The 21156-nt window shown below is 35.8% G+C and overlaps 1 protein-coding gene, 1 long non-coding RNA gene and 1 pseudogene across 2 annotated transcripts; 2 read left to right on the top strand and 1 right to left on the bottom strand.

The window, feature by feature from the left end:
- Positions 1 to 10141: 10141 nt before the first annotated feature.
- Positions 10142 to 11211, top strand: LOC148844545 (tetraspanin-8 pseudogene; annotated as a pseudogene).
- Positions 11212 to 11750: 539 nt separating this feature from the next.
- On the bottom strand, positions 11751 to 20422 carry LOC148844546 (uncharacterized). Its single transcript, XR_016102174.1, has 2 exons — positions 20288 to 20422; positions 11751 to 13539 (listed from the first exon to the last, which is right to left on the bottom strand). It is a non-coding gene; the product is annotated as an uncharacterized LOC148844546 (long non-coding RNA).
- On the top strand, positions 11879 to 13415 carry LOC148844547 (transcription repressor MYB5-like). The gene is made up of 2 exons (XM_088954553.1): positions 11879 to 12177; positions 12520 to 13415. The coding sequence occupies exons 1-2, from the start codon at positions 11879 to 11881 to the stop codon at positions 13190 to 13192; spliced, it is 972 nt and encodes a 323-aa protein (XP_088810679.1). The 3' UTR covers positions 13193 to 13415.
- Positions 20423 to 21156: the final 734 nt, after the last annotated feature.

The raw sequence follows: 21156 nt of genomic DNA on the forward strand, positions 1-21156 counted from the left end.
GTTTCGTGGTAAAGTGAGCCACCTTTTACACCTGGTTGGTTAGGGTGTTGAGCTGGATACATTATTGGACCAATGAAGGATTTTCTTTCCAATCTGAGCTGCCTTGAAGATAAATTCCTTTTAGGGAAAATTTACATTTAGCCACCCAATACTTTGGGGTGATCACATTTAATCCCCGAATTTTGTTTTGTTGCAAATGGCCCTCTGAGCTTCTAGGTTTCCGTAATTTCCCATACCTGTTATTGTTAGGGATTTTTGCACTGCAGTCCACCTCAGAACTCTGATTTGAACTGCAGACTTACAATAATTTAAATTTATAATTAGCTCCACCTATAACAACCATATTCCCTATGAATTGGCATCAATTGCGAACCGGCACCTACACTGAATTCCTACAACTGAACTGAACCAATCCGTGAACAATAGTTTAATCTCCAATAATTAAATTTAAAAATCTAAACAACAAAGTTTAAACTCTAATAATTATTGAAATTTTTTTACTAAATAAAAAAACAAAAATAGATTTATACATAATTATTAAAAATATATTTATCACAAAAAATGATAAATAATAATTTTAGTTTAGATAAATATATAATAAATAAAGATTAAGTTTTTAAAATTATTATTAATAAACAATATTTTTAAAGTTATTTTCTATAATTATTAATTGGTATAAATGAAATTAGTTATTTACAATATTATTTATTTAATGAAATAATATCATTATTTAAATTTTAAATTATTAATTACTTGTTGAATTTAATAATCCATAAAATTACAGTACTATTAATAAAAACTTTGTTATTTTAATTATTTTAAATCTAATTATGTTAAATTATCCATTATTTAAAATATTTAGTTATTTAACTAAATATTTAACATCTTAATCTATTTATTATAATTGAAATTTACTCAGTAACTATTTAAAATATTATTTTTAATATTTTGTAATTTAAGATATTTAGTTATTGAAATATTTAAATAATATTTTATTTTTATGTTATATTTTTATTATTCGAATAACATTTGGACTGAAGAATCCAGAAAACATAACTTATATTGTTTGTACATAATTTTGTGATGAATTTTGTAAAAATATATAATTATTAATAATATAAATATTATTAAATATTAATTACTTATTGAATTTAATAATCCATAAAATCATAGTACTATGAATACATAATTTTTGTTATTTTAACTATTTAAAAGATAGTTATGTTAAATATTTCATTATTTAAAACAAATAACTAAATATTTAAAATCTTAATTTATTTATTATAATCAAAAGTTATTCTAACTATTTAAAAGATTTTTATTATTTGAATAACATTTAGATTGAATTATCCAGAAAATCATAATTTATATTGTTTGTATGTAATTTCGTGATGAAATTTGTAAAAATATATAATTATTAATAATATGAATATTGTTAAATTGATTATACTTATTTTTATCCTTTTAATAAATAATTAAAAGTTTTTATTAAATTTTGTAAGAATATTTAAATAATTCTTAAATTTTTCAATTCAAACTCTCTAAGGTAAATAAGAATTAGAGATAATTTAGGAGATAAACTCTCTACTAAATTAGAGATAACTTACGAGAAAGTTGGGGATAGTGAGGGAGATTGTTTATGAGAAATTTTAGGATATTAGATTATTTAGGTTATTAGAACGTGTAGAAGAGATAGAGATTTTGGGAATATTTTTTGGGGAAAGAAGAGTTTCTAAATCGTAGTTTCAAAAATGACATGGATTTAAAAAATTCAAAAAAAGGATAAAATTTTCAACCAAAGATTGCTTTTCAACCCATTTAGAATTTTTTAATTATTTAAAATTTAAAAAATAAATACAATGCTATTTAAGCTCAACCACAACCAATTCAGTTAAGAAAAATGAATGTAAAGTAGGCATTTTTTAACACATTGCATCACATTGATGTTTTTTAAATATAAATTGTTCTCAAAGTATTGATGAATACATCTCTCTCTCTCTCTCTCTCTCTCTCTCTCTCTCTCTTTGGTAATAGATGAATTCATCATTCTTGAGCCATATTCAAGATGAGATTTGTTGAAAAAAAGGTCGAGAGAAACATATAAGACTTAGAATTAAAAGAAAAATATAGTTTTATTTTTTAGTAAAACAAAGAAAAATATAGTCACAAGCACGAATGTTTCATAAGATAAGACGAGGGTAAATTTGGGGTTTTAAAATTGTTGAAGAGATAAAAAGGAGTCTATTGTAAAACAGAGGTCAAGTGCCCAACTGTCACTTACCCCTAAGTACAGGGTGGTGGTGTATAATTTGTCCTTCCTTTTATCAGTCATCACCCGTCCAAATAAGAAGTTGGTCACTTATTAAAGGAAGATACTGCTATACTGGTGGGTTGGGCGGATTGTCCCAGGACCGGGCTGCAACCCCCGGTTGCGATAACATCGCCTTTTTATTACATAAGAAAACAAGGGATGTCCCTGGATGTCTGGTTGAAAAGGCAAAAAAACACACTGGTGCTTAATACATCCCTTAAAATATAAGGGGGTGTTTTTGTCTTTTAACATGTGTATTGTTATATAAAGTATCAACGGTATGTTAGTGGGTGTAGCTCTCAGGATTTAGATTTCGGAAACCTTTCATAAAATAAAATCCCATCTTTTACTATTCTGGGCCCCACCCCCAACCCAAGCTTTAGTAATCGGGACTGAGTGTTATTTGTTCAGCGATTGTGATGCCCGTTGCTAGTCTCAATCCTCCATAAAATTGAATTTTAGCAAAGGTTTAGCATAATGCTTTTGCTGTTCAGTGGGCGGCGGGCTATAGAACCAACGATAAGGTTTTATGTCAGTATTAAATATATGGGGCTCCATATCTTTTATAGTGGGGTCTATGAATTCATCATTGGTTACACTGCATAGGCAGATGTTGTTAAATAGGGAAAAATACCCACAGCTCATTATATAATTCTGAATTATAACTCCCCACAATTTACCAGTAGCCCCTATAAACCACATCCTGCATGTGGATTTAACACCAATCCATGGTCGGGATTCACTTTCCATATGGTGGGGTTAAAGAATTCTGAGCTGAATTGATCAGTTATGGGTTGAGCTTCAAATTCAACCCACAAATATTCTACACTGTTTGGGTCAGGCCCATTTGAATTTGGCAAATGCTAAACCCAGCTCATGAGTAAGTTTAATTGTCTATGGCTTTTTTTTTTTTTATACCAGGTTATTGATCTATGACGTTTTTTTAAAGGGTTCCACTATGATACCCGAAAGAAATGAAGAATGGTTCGATTGATGCTTTTCTTTTCTGTATCAGAGATTTTCCCTTTTTTTAAAGATTTTCTGGTCAAGTCAACTTAGGAAGCTTCGTTAAACAAGATTTCTTTTTTTTTTTTTTTCCTTTTCTTCCTAAATACTGTATGGAGTGATAATGTCGCCGCAACATTTAACCAGGTCATTAAAAAAATGCAAACTCTAGATTTGATTTGTTATATGTTTGATCATTAGTGGTCATGGCCCATGTTTCCTTCCTTGTATTAATTTTTTATTTCAATTTTTTGTGTAAAAACATGTGTAATAGGAAATGATTATTGTAAACAGGGGACAATGACCATTAACCAATACTGGTCCCTGCTATTTACGTATTATTCAGCCTCAGTGCCCCTTTGGAAGGCTGAAGCTTTCATTGAGTTGTGTTTTTATTGAGCATTCAATGCAAGGATTTCACACAATGGCTAATGGCTTTGCAAGGCAAGTCCCACGTGGAAAAGTTTAGAATCTATATTTGATAAAAAAAAACTTAAAAATTTTAATAAATTTATAAAACTATAAGAGGTATTTTAATAAATAATTATTTTTATTATTTAGCTTTCATTTAATAAATTTCATGCATCGCATGAATCTCCGCTAGTATATATTCAATAGAAAAACTTAGAAAGCCTCAACAAGTTTTCATTCAGCTAAGAAAAGGGCTTTTGAGTGACAGTTTTGGTATCTTTTTGATCAGTGAAAGTAGCTTAATCAAAGATGAAGCCCTTCCAAATGGGCCCTCTTGAAGAAGCTATTAAAGATGTTTTTTCATGTACACATATAGGACAGTCTCTTATTATCTTCCGTGGCATTTTGAACAAGGACAAGATAGGATGGTCTCTTATATCGAGAGTACTGTTCCTATTAAGTTGGGATCTCATCCCAACAAAACGATCTCCATCAATCTTCCAACTTGTCTTCTCACATTTTATTTTTGATGAAAATTGAAATGTGCTGCACAAGCCTGGTGTAGCACGTCCCCAAGAGTCCACAATACACAATAAAGCCAGATTTGAAAGCAGGTTAGGTTGGGTCAAGAGATAAATGGGTTCACATGAATTCTCCATCGCTAAATAAATTACAAGATTTGCTGCTTTGTTTGCTTCTCGATAAATATGACGATAAGAAATCTGCAAGTTGAATGCGTCCACGATCTCTAAACAGCTTGAAATTATGAAATGACCAGCTTTGAGTTTCCCTTGAAGCTTCAACAACGTTATTTGTGGAGTAGCCCAGCTTATAGCCTTTTATGTCGAGAACTTCGCCATGAGAATCCCTGGCTATCCTCGTAAGCAACAACTTAATTTTAATGGACTCCATCTTTGGGCTTTTACAAATGACTTGCCGCCAAGTTTTGGTTGTACCATCATCTTTCTCAATCTGAGAACAACTCCGGTATTCATTAAACGGATCCAAAGCCCTCTTAAATCTTAATGACCACAGAGGGGAGACTTGATATGTTGGGAAAAGTTTTCTAGTTTTTGCATTTCCATAATGCCCGTAGAATAAAAACAAAATTTTCCAGAGTAAGGTTTTCAAATCTGTCGTGGTATTCACGTAGCCTACCCCCACCAATCCCAAATGTTACGATCCAGATCTCTCAGCCTATTAATAGATGGAGGGGCTAATTGCCAGACCTGCTTAGCGATAACACACTCAGATATGATCAATGCCTTCTTGAAACCCACAAAAACTACAAGAGGCACCTATGGTAAAACCCCTTTCTCATCAAATTGCTTTTCGAGGGACTTTCATAGACTGTGTTTGGTTTGAAGGAAAAAATAGGGAAAAGAGGAAAAATGTAGGAAAACCTTTATAAATTTTTCTACATTTTCCTACCTTTTCCTTCAAACCAAACAGAGATATAAGAATATTTTTATTTTCGGCCTTTCAGGGGCAACTGGTTTTCCAAACCACCCTAATACTCAAGGTGTCTGAACTTAGCAATCTAAGCTGACCTTGTAGTTAACATCGGGATTAAGCCTCCAAATGAGCTTGTCTCTCACTGAATTAGAGGGAATGAAAATGGCTTTAATAGAATAACAAACTTAGTTGGGGACTAAATTACGAACTCACCTCTCGTTCCAACATCCCCTATCCTTATCTATAATGTTAGCAACTCTTAAATTGGGGCTCACCGAATTATTTGTTTCTTCAAATTCCATAGATGGGTATCCATAACCCAATTATCCCTGTAGAAGTTGATGCTTTCTCCATTTCCAACAATCCACCCTATTCCTTTTCTTACCAGATCTGTTGATGACAAAATTCCTCTCCAAGCCCATGAATCACTCTTATTGGCTTTCACAATTCAGAAATCATATTTTCTTAGATAATTATATCTTTTATAATTCTAACCCACAAAGTATTTTTGTTGGATAGGATTTCCATCATAACTTTGCTAAACTAGCCTCATTACTTCACCGGAGATTTCTAAGTCCCAAACCACCCCATTTTTTGGGAGTGCAAACTTTTCTTCAATTGATAAGATGAATTGGCTTTTTGCCTTCTAAGTTAGTCCACAAAAACCTTTTTTTGAATCTTATTAATTTCTAAAATGACACTATCTGTGATCTTAAATGACGTCATAACTAATTGGGGAATAGCATTGAGAGAGGAACTGATTAAATTGAGAGAAGGGAGTTTGTTTTCCACCCTGCGAGTTTAGCTAGATTTTCTCATTTAGGTTATTAAAGGTGCCCTTAATTAGAGGTGTAACTTTTGTGTCGCCCATAGCCCGGCATGAATTTGGATTGGCCCGATATGACAGTCAATGGGTCGTGGTAGGTTTGGGGTTTTAGGTCTACGGGTCGGGCTAGCACGACACGACCAAGTGGGCTATGCCGCCTACATGCCAGCATGGCCTAGCACGACCAATATTATATATATATATATATTATATAAATTATAATATATAATAATATAGTATATAATATATTAATAAAATAAACAATTATTTTCTATTTTATTATATTAATTTATTTAATTATTGTATATATATAAGCAATTGTATACATCAAAATTCATATAAAATTAAAATTTTAAGTTTTGTTTTTCAAATTTTTAAAATAAATAGCTTTTACCCGATTTGGCCCATGGACCAGTTCGGTCCGCATAAATCATTCACTGAATCCAGGTTTTTGCACTTGGGTATAAGGGTGATAAAAGCTTGTTTAGTATTCTGTATATCTTGCTTGTATGAAAAAAAAAAAAAAAAAAAAAGACTTTACGACTCTACAGATTTCAAATCCCACAATATGCTAAAATTTTTTAAAGAAAAGTGCATTAAGCCCATGGACCTGGTGCTTTTAAATCTTTGATTGAAGAGAGGGCTTAGAAGATTTCTTCATTTGTCACCTCTCTTATGAGAAGGTTATTTTGATCCTCACTAAGAAAGTATTCTCATATCTCACCATAAAACTGGGATCCCATCATGTATGAAAACAGATCATGTTAGAATGTGATGGAATGGTTTTTTGTTTGAGATGAATTAAGGTCCCCATTCTGTTTTGCCAGTTGCCACACGTTAAATACTCAAAAAGGTGAAATTCAATACATAATCATGAAAACGCCTTGTTCATTACAAGAGCTACGCCTACACTAGCCATAATATACTCTCACTTCGTGAGTTATTACAGATAGTCGCTTTGCCCATTACAATTGCATCTCATTGCGTGAATACTCTCTTTCATTCGCTACATTCTCTCCTCCCACTGCACTCACTTGACTGATTTGCAAAAATTTTAGGCCATGTTTATTTTTTGGATAGTTACTTATTCAGGTAAATGCAATTATCTGGGTAAGTCTTTTTGGGAAACATTTATCCGGATAAATGCATTTACCCATGTTATTTAATTTCTCATGTAAATAAGGTAATGATCATTTTGGCCATAAAAAATCATTATTAAAAGAGACATTTTTTGTCCCATTCAAGTATTGGCCAGGAAAATAAACTTTCCCTGATCCCCACATAAATCTAAAAGAATAATATAGGATTCTATCCTATTGACCAATTTTCCCCCCTTTCAAATTTCAAAAATAGAAAACCTCCTTAGTATATTTATCACAGTTTCTTCACTTTATCTCTTTCTATTCGGGGGGGTGTTTTTTTTTTGGATTTTGAGAAGGAAGTTGGTCAATGGGATTCTGATTTACATTGACTAATGTAAATATGTAAAGCACAAAACCTTATATTTTATATTATTTTGTATTTCTCAACCTTGTATTTGCGTTATATATATACAACGTCTTAAGGCTGGAAGAAGAGGACTGTAGCAAAAGGCAAAATTGATCAATCAACCCAAACTTGATACTGACACCTGAGATCCAACTCAACCAAGTATATTGCTGTTGTCATTCCTCTCAATATCAATTGAGTAAAGAGTCCATTCTGTTTTCTATTTTCGTAATTCTCACGCATATGTTGGATTGCTCTGCTATGCCGGCAATTCTTTTAGATGTTTTTTGATATGATTGCCATTTTTTTATACAACAGACACGTCTTGGAATTTGATAAAATGGTTTCATTTTTTGTGTATATATATTTTTATATTGTTATTTGATGCTAATTAGGCACCATTAGATGCCAAATAAGCAAGAAGGTAAAAATGTTTCGTTGTAAGTAACATCAAAATGATATTTTCATTAAAAATCACTTTCATAGAATCTTAATCATTTAAGCAGTGTTTGGTTTGAAGGAAAAAATAGGGAAAGGAAGGAAAACCTTTACAAATTTTGTATAGATTTATCTATCTTTTCCTTCCTTTCCCTACTTTTTCCTTTTAAACCAAACACAACCTTAGCATAGTTTGAATTGGTTTAATAGCTTTCAATCAAACAAGAAAAATGAAAAAGATAACAAAATTCCTACATAATGCTGATTTGACAGAAACACCTTAAAAAACAACTCAGTATCAAACACCATCTTAATCTACCTTCCTCCCCACTCTTCCATGGCCATTGTTCCCTCCGGTTTTATTCATGCTTAGCGGCTCCATGAAAATAAAACCTACTCGATTGTACCTAATGTTGATCACAATATTGCTTAACTTGCTAGAACTTTGAAGCGTAGAGTTTTGTGCTACCAGGTATTTGGATGAAAGCAGAGTGGGAACTGCCCTTTGTTAGATAATTTCAACATTTATTTCTCTAAAAACTCAAGAAGGACATTAAACTCTAAACATTAGAGTGGATTCTGATCAAATTATGTATGTATTTAAAACTATGGGCATTTATTGAATAAACGGTCACATAGGTGTCATTTCAGCATTTTTCCCATTATGTGTATCATACTCATAGAGATTTTTGTAAAAGCAAATTTTAATTTATAGGCTCATTTACGGTTGAGGGAAACTTTATTTTAGCTCTCCGCCAATGGGTAGGCTTTGTTGATGTGATGTCCAATGATGTCTAAATATCAATAAACGGATTTATTATTATTTTTTTTTGGCTTTGCAAATAAATCAAATTGTGAATAAATGTACACGATTCCAAAGACATACTATATGTTCAATGGAAATCCGGAATGCAACTTAATCGATTTAACATTATAATGATGTCTTTTGGTAAAAAACAATATAATGATTGAAAAATATATAAACGACAAAGTGAAATGGGAAAAACTTTGAGAAGATAAAATTTGTATTTATTTTAGATTTGCACAGCAAACCTCCAACCGTCCGAAGTACGTATTCAGGAAGCAAATAGCTGAGACATGTTGCTAGGATAAAATTTGTATTTATTTTAGATTTGCACAGCAAACCTCCAACGTCAGAAGTATGTATTCAGGAAGCAAATAGCTGAGACATGTTGCTGACTTTCTTAATTCTAGGTCGGACACGTGGCAATTTGATAATCCAAATCCTTATTTTGGCCTCGGTTTCCAATGCCACCTGTAGTTTTCTTGACCCAAAATCGGTTAGTTAACATTTGCCATTACCATTCGTTTAGGATTTTTTAGTCCCAGCCTCACAACAATTCAGAACATGTCCCACAACAAATTTTGAGGATAAAGGAGTTAGAAGAAATAGCTGATATCCTTCAAACTAATTGTCTTTTGCTTAATCGATAAGAATCGAGACATCGATCCATAGCCAAACCGGATACAAACAAGCAAACACAAACAGCAGCAATTTTGGCGGCAAGTGGATTTTGACCATAAGATTGTTCCACGAGGCCGTCCAAGGTCCAACGAACCTACAGGGCATTGGGCCCCCATTTGATCAGTCTGTAAAATCAAACAGTAGATCCAATTCCATTTCGTATGAAGGGCTGAAATAGTATATTTGGATAAGATTAAGATGGCATTGGTTGATTAAGAGGATTCAAATTAAATAAGGTTCTGGTCAGCGCGGTCAGCAAATCACATGGTCCGCAAAGGAAGACCAAGAGATTAATTAGCTTGGTCTGATCAGACGAAACTGGTATTCTGGTAATCATTCATCTCGTTATCGGACGTTGAACTGATCAAGATTCGTTAGGCTCAGCTCCGGTATTAGACCAGTTAACTTATTGTTCTGCAGATACAGTCGCCGGTGGGATTATTGAGGACGGAGAGATCCCACCGGAGAAGTTATTCAAAGCAAGGTTCACGCGGACAAGTTTCTTGAGTCCGAACAAGGACGACGGAATCTCGCCGGAGAAAAAGTTCCCCTGCAAATATAAATTGTGGAGGTCCGTACATGCGGCTAGACCGGACGACAATGAACCGGTGAGAGCATTAAGCCGGATGATCAGCGTGTGGAGCTGCACCAGATTTCCGAAGATTCCTACGGGGATTTGGCCGATGAGTTCGTTGCCAAGAAGATGCAAGATGGTGACTCGGTTGTTCTCGCAAGTAATGCCTTGCCACCGACAAGGACTTTGCTCGGTCGTGTTCCACAAGAGCGACCTTCCACCGACAGCCAACTGGAAGAAGATGGTTCAGTGTTATCGATTTTGGTTTATCTTCTTGTAGTGAGAGGAAGATGGTTCGAGTGAGCAACAACCTTATAGGCATTCTAAACTTTGTGACGTTCCTGCTCTCGATTCCGATCTTGGGAGCAGGAATATGGCTGGCAAACCAGCAGCGACTGCGAGAAGTTCCTCGAGAAGCCCGTTATCGCTCTTGGAGTGTTTCTCATGGTGCTCTCTCTCGCCGGACTTATCGGTGCATGCTGCAAAGTCTCATGGCTTCTCTGGCTTTACCTTCTTGTGATGTTCCTTCTCATAGTTCTTCTCTTCTGCTTCACGATCTTTGCTTTCGTGGTGACTAACAAGGGAGCTGGAGAGGTGTTGTCAGGTAAAGGGTATAAGGATTATAAGTTGGGGGATTATTCCAACTGGTTGCAGAAGAGGGTTAACGACAACAACTGGAGGAAGATCAAGAGTTGCTTGATGGATAGCCATGTCTGCAAGAGTCTCAATAACTCTAATGCCGAACCGTGGAAGAATTTTACGCCCGGCATTTGTCTTCAATTGAGTCGGGCTGCTGTAAGCCTCCAACAGCATGTAATTTCCTATACGTGAGCCCAACAGTCTGGACGAAAACCAATACAACCAGCGAGCTTTCTGATTGCAATAACTGGGGCAATCCCACAGGTTCGCTCTGTTTCAACAGCAATTCTTGCAAGGCTGGAGTACTTGACAACCTCAAGAAGGACTGGAAGAAGGTGGCTGTTGTGAACATTATCTTCCTCATTATTGTCTACTCTGTTGGCTGTTGTGCTTTCAGGAACAACGGAGAGGACAATGCTTACCCCAGATGGAAGGGATACTCTTAGATCACTGATTTAGTTCCGTCGCTCCGTTGCAAGATCTGATTTTCCAAGAAGAAAGAAAACCAGTAACAAGAAAGTAATAAACTGGAGAACCCCATTAGTAGTTTGGAAAAACCAAACCCACTTTTCATCACTTCGACATCGTCCTAAAAGAGAGAGAGAGAGAGTAGGGTCATGAGAGATGTATAAAACCCAGTTGTAGCTTCTCTGCAATTCTTTCCTCGTCTCTATTTTTGTAATTTCATAAGGATTGTTCGATTGATTGCAAAACTTACCATAACTTTTCAAAAGGTCTAAAACCCACCATTCAGGGGCAATTTTATCATGAAACTTGTATTAGGTTGACGTGGACAGTTTGGGGTCAATGAATTTTAACAGTGTTTTGAAATAGCAGATCCCAATTTGAATGTTTTAAAAAATTATGATAAATTTAAGAGAATTAATAAAAAGTGATGGTGGGTTTTGGATAGTTTACTTAAAATGCATTTTATTTATAAAGAGATGATCTAAATACAAAGTGGGATGTGGCTGTGAGGTTGATCTGAGGATCGCTCTGAATAGCAGATCCCAATTCGTAGCGAGAGACAGAACTCGTTATCCACTGGATCCGACGTAATTATCTCAATCAAATAGTATCTGATCGGTCAAATTGTGATGGTTAAGACTTAAGATGGACTAAGTAATCCTCCAATTACCATTTTTTTTTGATAATTCCTGTTATTAAATTGCGATTCAGGAAATCATTTCAAAAGAAACAAAACCAACTAAATCTACACAGAGAAAGAGAAAAACAGAGAGAGAGATGAGGAACCCAAGTTCGGCATCGGCGGTGTCGAGTACAAGTAAGACGCCGTGCTGTAGTAAGGTAGGGCTGAAGAGAGGACCATGGACGCCGGAGGAGGATGAGCTTCTGTCAAGCTACATAAGAAGAGAGGGGGTAGGACGATGGCGGACGCTGCCAAAGCGTGCGGGGCTGCTTCGTTGTGGCAAGAGTTGCCGACTCCGCTGGGTGAATTATCTCCGACCCTGCGTTAAGCGAGGACACATCGCACCTGATGAGGAAGATCTCATTCTTCGTCTTCACCGCCTCCTTGGTAACAGGTGCTAAAACTAATTTATACATATACTAAACCTCGTTGATTTCTCAATATTACTCTATGTTCTTCTCTCTTTGCTTTTCTCCTTCTGCCGTGCTTCTCAGCTTTTTCTTAGGGTTTCACTGTACATCTTCCTCCTTTTGTAGTTCTGTGTCTGTAGGTCAGATTTTCACTTCTAGCTTGCACCCTTTTCCAGCTCTTTCTTTCAACTATGGCGTTTTCCTCTGACAGCTATTAGTATTTGTAGTTTTTTACTCATTCTTCCATCGCCAAAATCACGTTTTCATTCACTCTATTCTTTCTAAGAGCAGTCTTAACGTTGTATATAACTTTTCTGGTTGCTCAGATGGTCTCTGATTGCTGGAAGGATCCCAGGACGTACAGACAACGAGATCAAAAACTACTGGAATACGCATCTCAGCAAAAAGTTGATCAGCCAAGGGATAGATCCCAGGACTCACAAACCATTGAACCCTAACCCTAATTCCTTAGAAGATTTCCACACCCCGCCTCCTGCATCAGGATTAAATCCTATCCCGAACCTTGACCCCAACCCTAATTCTAGAGGTTTACAAGAAACTGGGGTTGGCGATGGTGCAACTACGATCTACAAGGGAAATAAACGTTTCAGAGAGATAAACGTAAACCTGGATCAAGATCATAGTGCGGCATTCGAAAATAGCAACGGGAGCTGGCAGATATCTGAAGGGTTCACGATCAGCAGCAACCTTGGGAACAACGAAGAAGGCAATATCGATTACTGCACCGATGATGCCTTCTCTTCGTTCCTGAATTCATTATTAATTAATTTGGACGTGTTTGGAAACCAAGAACAACAACAACAATATCAGCGGCAGCAACAGCCTAATCATCTAATTGCACCTCCTGATCCATTGCTAAATTCTGCACAAACTTTCGGAGATGGTGCACTCTGGGAAGCTGCAATCACGTCCTCTACAGCTGCTTTTAGCCATGACGAATATAAGCGGTTTATAGATCACGTCCATAAGCACTTCTGAATTGCTTGCTTGCACTAGGAACGGGTAGATCGATCAAAACCAAACAGTATGGTGATTGTTATTTTATGTATCTTATCTGTATAAGAAATAATGTTAATTAACCAGTGTGAAGATTGAACAATTGCTTCTTGTGGATATGTATCTTCCCCTCTGCAAACAAACTGCAATTTATTTGTTTGCTCTTTAATCGTATTCTCATTTTAATGGAACACGTTTCAATCCACGAAGTATTCATCATCTTACACAGCACGAACCCATTTTTTCTAGCCCTTCTTTGCTTTCTTCTCCCATATTAGTTCATATTTTGTAGTATGATCTCTCAAGTACCTGTATTCGTTCAGCTGAAACTGATTTACAGGGATTCCAATCATGGTTGCAGTCTTGCAGCTAGAGATATGATAATGATATAAAGCAGTCACCAAAAAGATGAAGAACACCAAAACATCATCATTCAGAAACTCCTAGTATTAGTATTCCTTATTACTTCAAATTGTGAGATCCAATTTCAATCTTTTGGTTGCTTCATAAGATGGAAACACAACATTAATTTGAGAGTTGAAGGTGTAATTCCTTCACATTCATTTTCTGATGATGAAGATATTTTTAGATTTTTACTATTTGAGGTGCAGGAGGTTGTATTTACCCTCTTGGATTATACAACATCTATGATCTAGCTTAATTATGAAGAGTTGTGATTAGGGGTGGCCACGAACCAAGTTCTTCACGAGCTTGGTTTGGTTCAGTTTTAACCGAGTTTCGAGTCGAGCTTGAGCCCAATTTACAAGCTCAATTAATAAACGAGCCAAGCTCAAGCCTAATAGAACTTGGCTCGTGAGGCTCGCGAGCTGAGCTCGAAATATATATATATATATATATATATATATATATATATATATATATATATATATATATATATATATGTAATTAAAAAAAATAATATATATAATAAAAATATTATAATTCTTAATTTTTTAATATCAAATAAAAAATATTTTTATATATAATTTTTTATTTTATAAAACATTTTTTCTCAAATCGAGCTCGAGCCAAGCTCGGGCTCAAGGTTCTAGCTCGAATCGAGCTCGAGCCTTGTACTATTCGGCTTGAATCCACCCCTAGTTGTGACCCCATGTGCCATTTTGTCATCTACTACTTACATCAAGGTTCAAAGTATCAACACCTATTGGCCTATATTGGCCGATACGTATCATTCCAGGACCCCTCCAATACGCCCCTACAATGGGTGTATCGGGGGTTTGACAAGTTCAAGGGGTGGAGGAGCTCTAAACCACCCCCCCGGAACCAGTTTTGAAAAAAAAAAGAAAAGTAAAAAAAAAAAGGTATCGATTCACCTGATACGCCCCTATCGGCGTATTAGGCATATCGATATTTTGAACCTTGACTTACATAATTGCACTAAACTATAAAACTGTGTTTGGTTTAAAGGAAAAAGTAGGGAAAGTAAAGGTAGAAAAACCTGTACAAACCTTGTATGGTTTCCCTACCTATTCCTTCAAACCAAACATAGCCTAAAAGTATAAAGTGATAAAAGGGAAATTTCTATTAGCCTATAATTTTCTTTTGCCAAGGACAAGAAAATGCACGAAATCCTCCGCTCAACCCTATAACGCATGCCCTCAATAATCAACTGTTTGTATAAATATGTGTACATGATAAACCCGAGGCAACAAACTGAGACATGAGTTGTTCTGGATGTTAATGAAAGTTTACTTGATGCTAACAATTAATATTTTTAATTAACAAGATAAAAACTGAACCCAAAACGGAATTTCTTTGGCCACTGGTGTCTGGTTAGTGGTTCAAGCGCCCAGGTCCAATGACTTCACCCATAAAGTTTATATATATCATAGCTTAGAGTATTAGGGTTAAATGTGATGATTATATATGTATATTATTGGAGGAGACAAGAGAATGTAAACCATGGTTTTTTAAACAGTCCCGGAAATAGAAACTCTTTGGCTACCAGTTCCTAAGTCAAACACCCTGACTGTTTGGTCCGAACCTCGGTCGATCGGGTTTCGGGATCCAAAATCGGACCTGAAACCATAACCGCAGTACTCAAGTTAACCGGTCAAAACATCCTGTCTATTCTCGTTTTCAAAACCATGATGATAATAACAACTGAGAAAAGAAGGAGGAGGAGGAGGAGGAGGAGGTGGGTGGGGGGTTGCCTCCTTCCCAACGATTCCATTTTCATTCCCCTAATTTGTTGACCTTGAACCGCTGTTCAGGTTGAAACGGTTCAACCTTCCGGCCGGTTCAAACAATTTATTGACCGTTTCAGTAGTTTTTTTTTTTTTTTTGAGAAATTCTGGATCAGGTATAAAATAGAACCGAATAAGTGACCAGTCATAAGGTCAAATGGTTCGTTAAAGCCACATTTTTTAACGAATTATCAAAATGGAAAAAGGCACTGAATACCCTGTACCCACATATATTATGGAAAGGGAGATGTACATTGTTTTACCCATGTAAAAAACTATATCTTTGGTCGCAGTAAAATTTCATTTACACCGGTACAAATGCAAGAGAATGCAAATTTTCACTTACTATTATTTTGGGGTTTATTTCGCTTAGTGGGGCATTAGTTCACTTCTTGTGTAGCTGTCTTAATTTCATGATGCTGTAGAAAAAAGATGGAAGTAAGCCTCGGATTTTTTTTTTTTCAAGTCATAAAAGCAACAATTATAAGGCATGAAAATCTGATCTAAGAAGCTCAGTAAGTATTTTGGCATTCATAAGTTGGTAAAATGAATGGAAAATTTTTCACCCAGAATATGTTCAGATGTTCTGTTAATGTAGGGATGACAATTTTTCCACCCATCTTCGATGGGTAGGGGTGAGCATTCGGTTTATTCAGTTAAAAACCGAACCGAATAAACTAAAATATTAAAAATCAAATTAAAAAATAAAAATAGAATCAAAACCAAAATTTAGAAAAGTCGAAATAAACAAAACTAAAATTTTCGGTTCAATTTTTGGTTATTTCGATTAAAACTGAGTTTTAATAATATATACTTTATTATATATATTGTAATATATAATATAAAATATATATTATGAAATCAAATTTCAGTATATTATATATTAATATATATAATATATAATATATTACATATAATAATAAAAAGTTTGGCTAATTCGGTTAACCAAAATTTTAATTCTAAAACTGAAACCAAAAATTGAAAAAGACGAACCGAAAAAACCAAAACCGAAATTTTTGGTTTTAACGAAATAGTGCTCACCCCTATCGATGGGGACCCTACTTCCTCAGCCCAATGGGATCGGAGATGGGTGATTGCTTTGGTAGGATGGGGATGGGGACTGGGATTAATAGGGATTCCTGATCAGGGTTGGGAATTGAGGTCCCCGCCCTACCCTGATTGGATTATATATATTAAATACATATTATTATGTATATGATATTATTTATAATTTTATATTATTTGTATATATTAAAACATATTTAAAATATTATTTATATTTTTAAAAGTTTATTTATTTTAAGTAAATTTATTTTTAAAAAAATAATATTACTTAAAAACATTTCGAAGATTTTGATCCCTACGGGGAACCCGTCCCCGTTAGAAATCAAGGATGGAGGACAACTTTTATCCCTAAAGGGGAGCAAAGACAATGACGGCAATTAGTTTCAGAATCAGGGTCAGGGATGAGGAATATAATCCCTGCCCCATTGTCATTCCTATGTTATTATATGCTTTCATGATTTGTAAAATTGTTTAAATCCTGAATCATGCAACTTTGAATTTGATAAAGAACTCAACATGAAAAATCTGCAGATAACGCATTTGGTGTAATTGTGCTCGGTGAACTCTTTGTACTCAGAAATAGATCTTAGGGTCGTTTGATTAACAGTTGGAATTGAAATTTGTCAGAATTGGAATTGAAATGGTCTATTCCCTCTGTTTGGTTCAAATAGGAATTGGAATGGGAATTGATGAAATCAGCTGTAGTGGAATTTCATTCCTAAGGGAGGGGGAGGGAATGACTATTCTCTCAAATGGAGGAATGTCATTTCACCAGAATGGAAATGAGATTCGATTCCACCCAATCAAATAATTTGAATTGGAATGGCCGGCTCCTATTCCTGTGCACCAAACGGACCCTTAATTGAATTCATGGTTTCAGTGATTAAATGAAATTTTATGTACCGAGTAAGATAAGGAAAAATCTGTATTTGTTTTCTATTTGCATTCTTTCCAAACGGAGCTTAGTAGCATTAATTTGTAGGGCTTGGCTGCGTAAAACTCTATACCAAACGGCAGACACGTTTTATTTGGACAACTAGTCAAAAGTTCAGTCTGACTGTTAGATCCTCCTATAACCACACTGCAAATTTAATTTGATGGCTAACTTGGTTTGCCACGTGGATTTCATGCCACCTACTTTGTATTTACAAAATATAGGGGTACTTATAAAAAACGGAACTAAATCAATGAAACCAAACAGAAAAATCCGGTTGGTTCTATGTTTTGGAAAAACCAAAGATAGCGGTTCAATTTTGGTTAAATATAAACATATATGCATTATATAAATATAAATAATGTATAATATATTACATATATTACTAGTATTTATATTATACAATTATATATTTATTTATAATATAGATTATAAATTGAAAAAAAAAAAGCGAAACAAGCAAAGAACCAAATCTGTCAAAAACCAAACTGGTCAATTGATTTTTCGATTGGTTTTCATTCAGTTTCGATTTGCAGTTTTTCAAAAATCGGTGGTATCAGTTCAGTTAAAAAAAAGTCCCACGGTTTGATTAAACCCCCAAACAAAATGCATCCGGTCCATCCTGGTAAAGCTTGTTAATGACATTGACCAAAGATTGGATCCACGTGGCAATTTTAAAGTGAAAGCTGGCCACTCCCTATTCATAATCCCTTGTAATTGTTCATTGAGAATATTCATACACGTATGAAGATATTTCCAATTCAGGTCTACAAAAGGTTGTAAATTGGGATGACATCTGAATTTGGTGGGAGTACCCACAAGCTATTCCCACATCCCTACCCTTGGGCATTACATTACAGCATCGCCCTTGTCATTCATGGGGAGATGATCCCAACACAGAGTGGTGGTGCTCTCTGGGTAGGGAACAGGATGTGGAGAACAGTACATGGATAACAGGTCATCAGAAAAAAAAAAAGGTTATACCAGCATGTAAGAAACATGTGGGACTTAGGGTCTTACTGGCACACATGCCAATACAATGCAGTCTTGCGTGGTCAAATTATATATGGGTAGGGGTGTTAATGGACCGGTTTTGGATTAGACCTTGTTCAAACTAAAATTAATTTGGATAGACTGGACAAATCAATAAGACATATTGAATAAGACCAGTCCATACTAGATCTATTCATGGGCCGGGCCGGGCTTTCACTGTTTATTAACAGATTTTTTAAGGCCCAAGCCCAAGCCCGGCCCGACCATCGGGCCTATAACTTGGGCCCGAGCCCAAAGTCTAAAGCTCAACTTCTTGCAGCTGCTATCATTGAAGCGGCTGAACAGAGAGAGAGAGAGAGAGAGATTAAAAAGAAAAAAAAAAGTATATATTAAATTATTAATATATATATATATATATTATAATAAATAATATATATTTTATATTATATAAATTAGTTAGGCCAGGCTTTTTGACAAATCCTGAGTCCAGCCCGAAACACAATCGGGCTTGGTGTTTTGTGCTGAGGTCAGGCTTGTGGGCCTGACTACATGTCCAAGCCTGATCAGGGTGCAGGTTGGGCTGGGCCATTAGGCTACTCGGCCCATGAACATGTCTAGTCCAGACTTAATGGTCCAAAGTATTTATTGTATTGGATTGGAACCAGTCCATCCATCATGAATTTATATTGGATTGGGTTGGATTGGACAAATATCTGGTCCATTGATAGAAGATAAGGATATAGGTGTCAATAAACTAGGTTTGGGTTAGAATTAATCTAAAGTAAAACAAATTTGAACATATTATAAGCGATCCAGACATTGAACTAGACCGATCCAAAATGGTTCAAAATATTTATTGGATTGGATTGAACCTGATCCATTTGTAATGAATCCATATTGGACTGGACCGGATTGGACCAAATCCAATAGAATACAAAGGGTGCTTTGATACTCGAATAGAGACGCTGAATGTGGAAATGATAAGCATGAGAAGTTGGTTGAATAACTAATAGCGAGACAAGTAAAAGCTCTAAACACGGGCATGTTCACTCATGTGGGTTACTCAACTAGTTTTTGCACATTCGCAGTAGATCCTATGGCCTATAAACCACACGAGCTATTGGGCCACATTGATAGTCGTGGTGGGCCGCACCCACCAGATAACGAGGTCAAGTTTGATTAACACCCACCAAACTTCAAAGAAGTTGAATTTATATTGGAGACAGGATGGGCTCCCCACAACCCATCTCGTCCGTGATTTGGGAACATCTCCTGTCATGGGGAGATGTTCTCAATGCATGGGGATGGGCTATGGAGTGCCTGTGGGAGCACGGTCCGTGGGATTGAAGCCTACATATCTTGTGTGTGTGAGAGAGAGACAGAGGTAAACAGGTATTGAAGCCTAGATATCTTGCTGTCTTAAAAATTATAAACACAAAAGGAGGAAGTTTATTGAAGTTGAACAAGAGTTTTGGGCTGGAAATGGGATCAACAAAAAGATGAGATCGGCTTCGTGTTGGCACTGTTTACGTATCCTTTTACAAGAATATCTCCGTACTTGAATGGAATTTTTCATGGGAAGATATTTCCAATGCAAAGCTGCATGCAAGTGACTGTGTGAATGGTGTGAGCACCCGATTTTGAAATAGACGCAAGGTGAACATGAGGAAGAAAAAAAATAAGGAATTCGGTTTCGATTAGTGCAATGCCCGTCCAAACAGCCTTTATAGTTTTGCATTGGGAATATATTCGTACTTATGTGTAGGGAAATATATTCCCAATACAAGATTGCACTGACCGAAGCCAAACTAAAAAACAAGGATTACATATATTTCACTCAAATGTAAAGCATAAGCTCAGTGCTCAAGACTGACTCACCGGAAAACAGAGAGACTATTATCTTCCATCCTCCCACACTTTTGCTGACCACGCCCATAATCTGCGCTGCTTATTTGTTCCTACATCAACATTTCCACGTTGCGACAAAGCTTATGAATTAAGTTTTGATTAGGGAGAAAGAAACAGGAGAAATGGCAGCTGAAATAGCAATGTGGTTTCTTTGGATTGACTGGTAGATTTAGTGAGGTCATGTATGTGTTTATGTCAAAATTCGGGGAAGTATGGTGTTGATGGGCAGAGTGAGATAGGAACCGCCCAAAAGCCAACCATTTGGAGGACTTGAGACGGGAGTGTTCAATACTGTTAGGCGGACCAACCTTTCTCTTCTACTTTCTACCTCTCTTGCCCTTTGCCTTTTGCTTTCCTATTTCAACTGCTCGTTAGATGAGGGACATTTTTGTCATTTTAAAAATGAGTTAGATGATTCATTGCTTCATTGTTTGGTTGGTTGAGATTCACCAAACGGTTCAAATAAGAGAGAGAGAGAGAGAGCTTCTCGCACTGACCTCACAAGCAAGTACCAGTTGCACATCAGAAACATTTCGTACCATGGTTCTTAAGGCCGATTCGGTGACCGAACCGGTCAGGGGTCTGGTTACTGGGTCGAACGGTCTGACCGTTTGAATCGAATGCTTGGCCCGTTTTGACAGAAATAAAAAATAAAAAAAAAAGGGTCAAAACTATTTGAACGGTTCGAATGGTTAACTGTCTGGTTCAGTGGTTCACTGACCAAAATCAACGGTTTTGGGGGAAAATCCGGTTTTTAGAAAAAACAGAAGGTGACCGATTTCCGGTTTTTCTAGTCCGACCGTCTGGTCTGGTCCAATTTTGAAAACCATGTTCCGTAC

Source organism: Nelumbo lutea, chromosome 7, assembly GCF_056320005.1.
Source record: "Nelumbo lutea isolate HS-2025 chromosome 7, American lotus-T2T, whole genome shotgun sequence".
In the NCBI taxonomy this organism is placed as follows: domain Eukaryota; kingdom Viridiplantae; phylum Streptophyta; class Magnoliopsida; order Proteales; family Nelumbonaceae; genus Nelumbo; species Nelumbo lutea.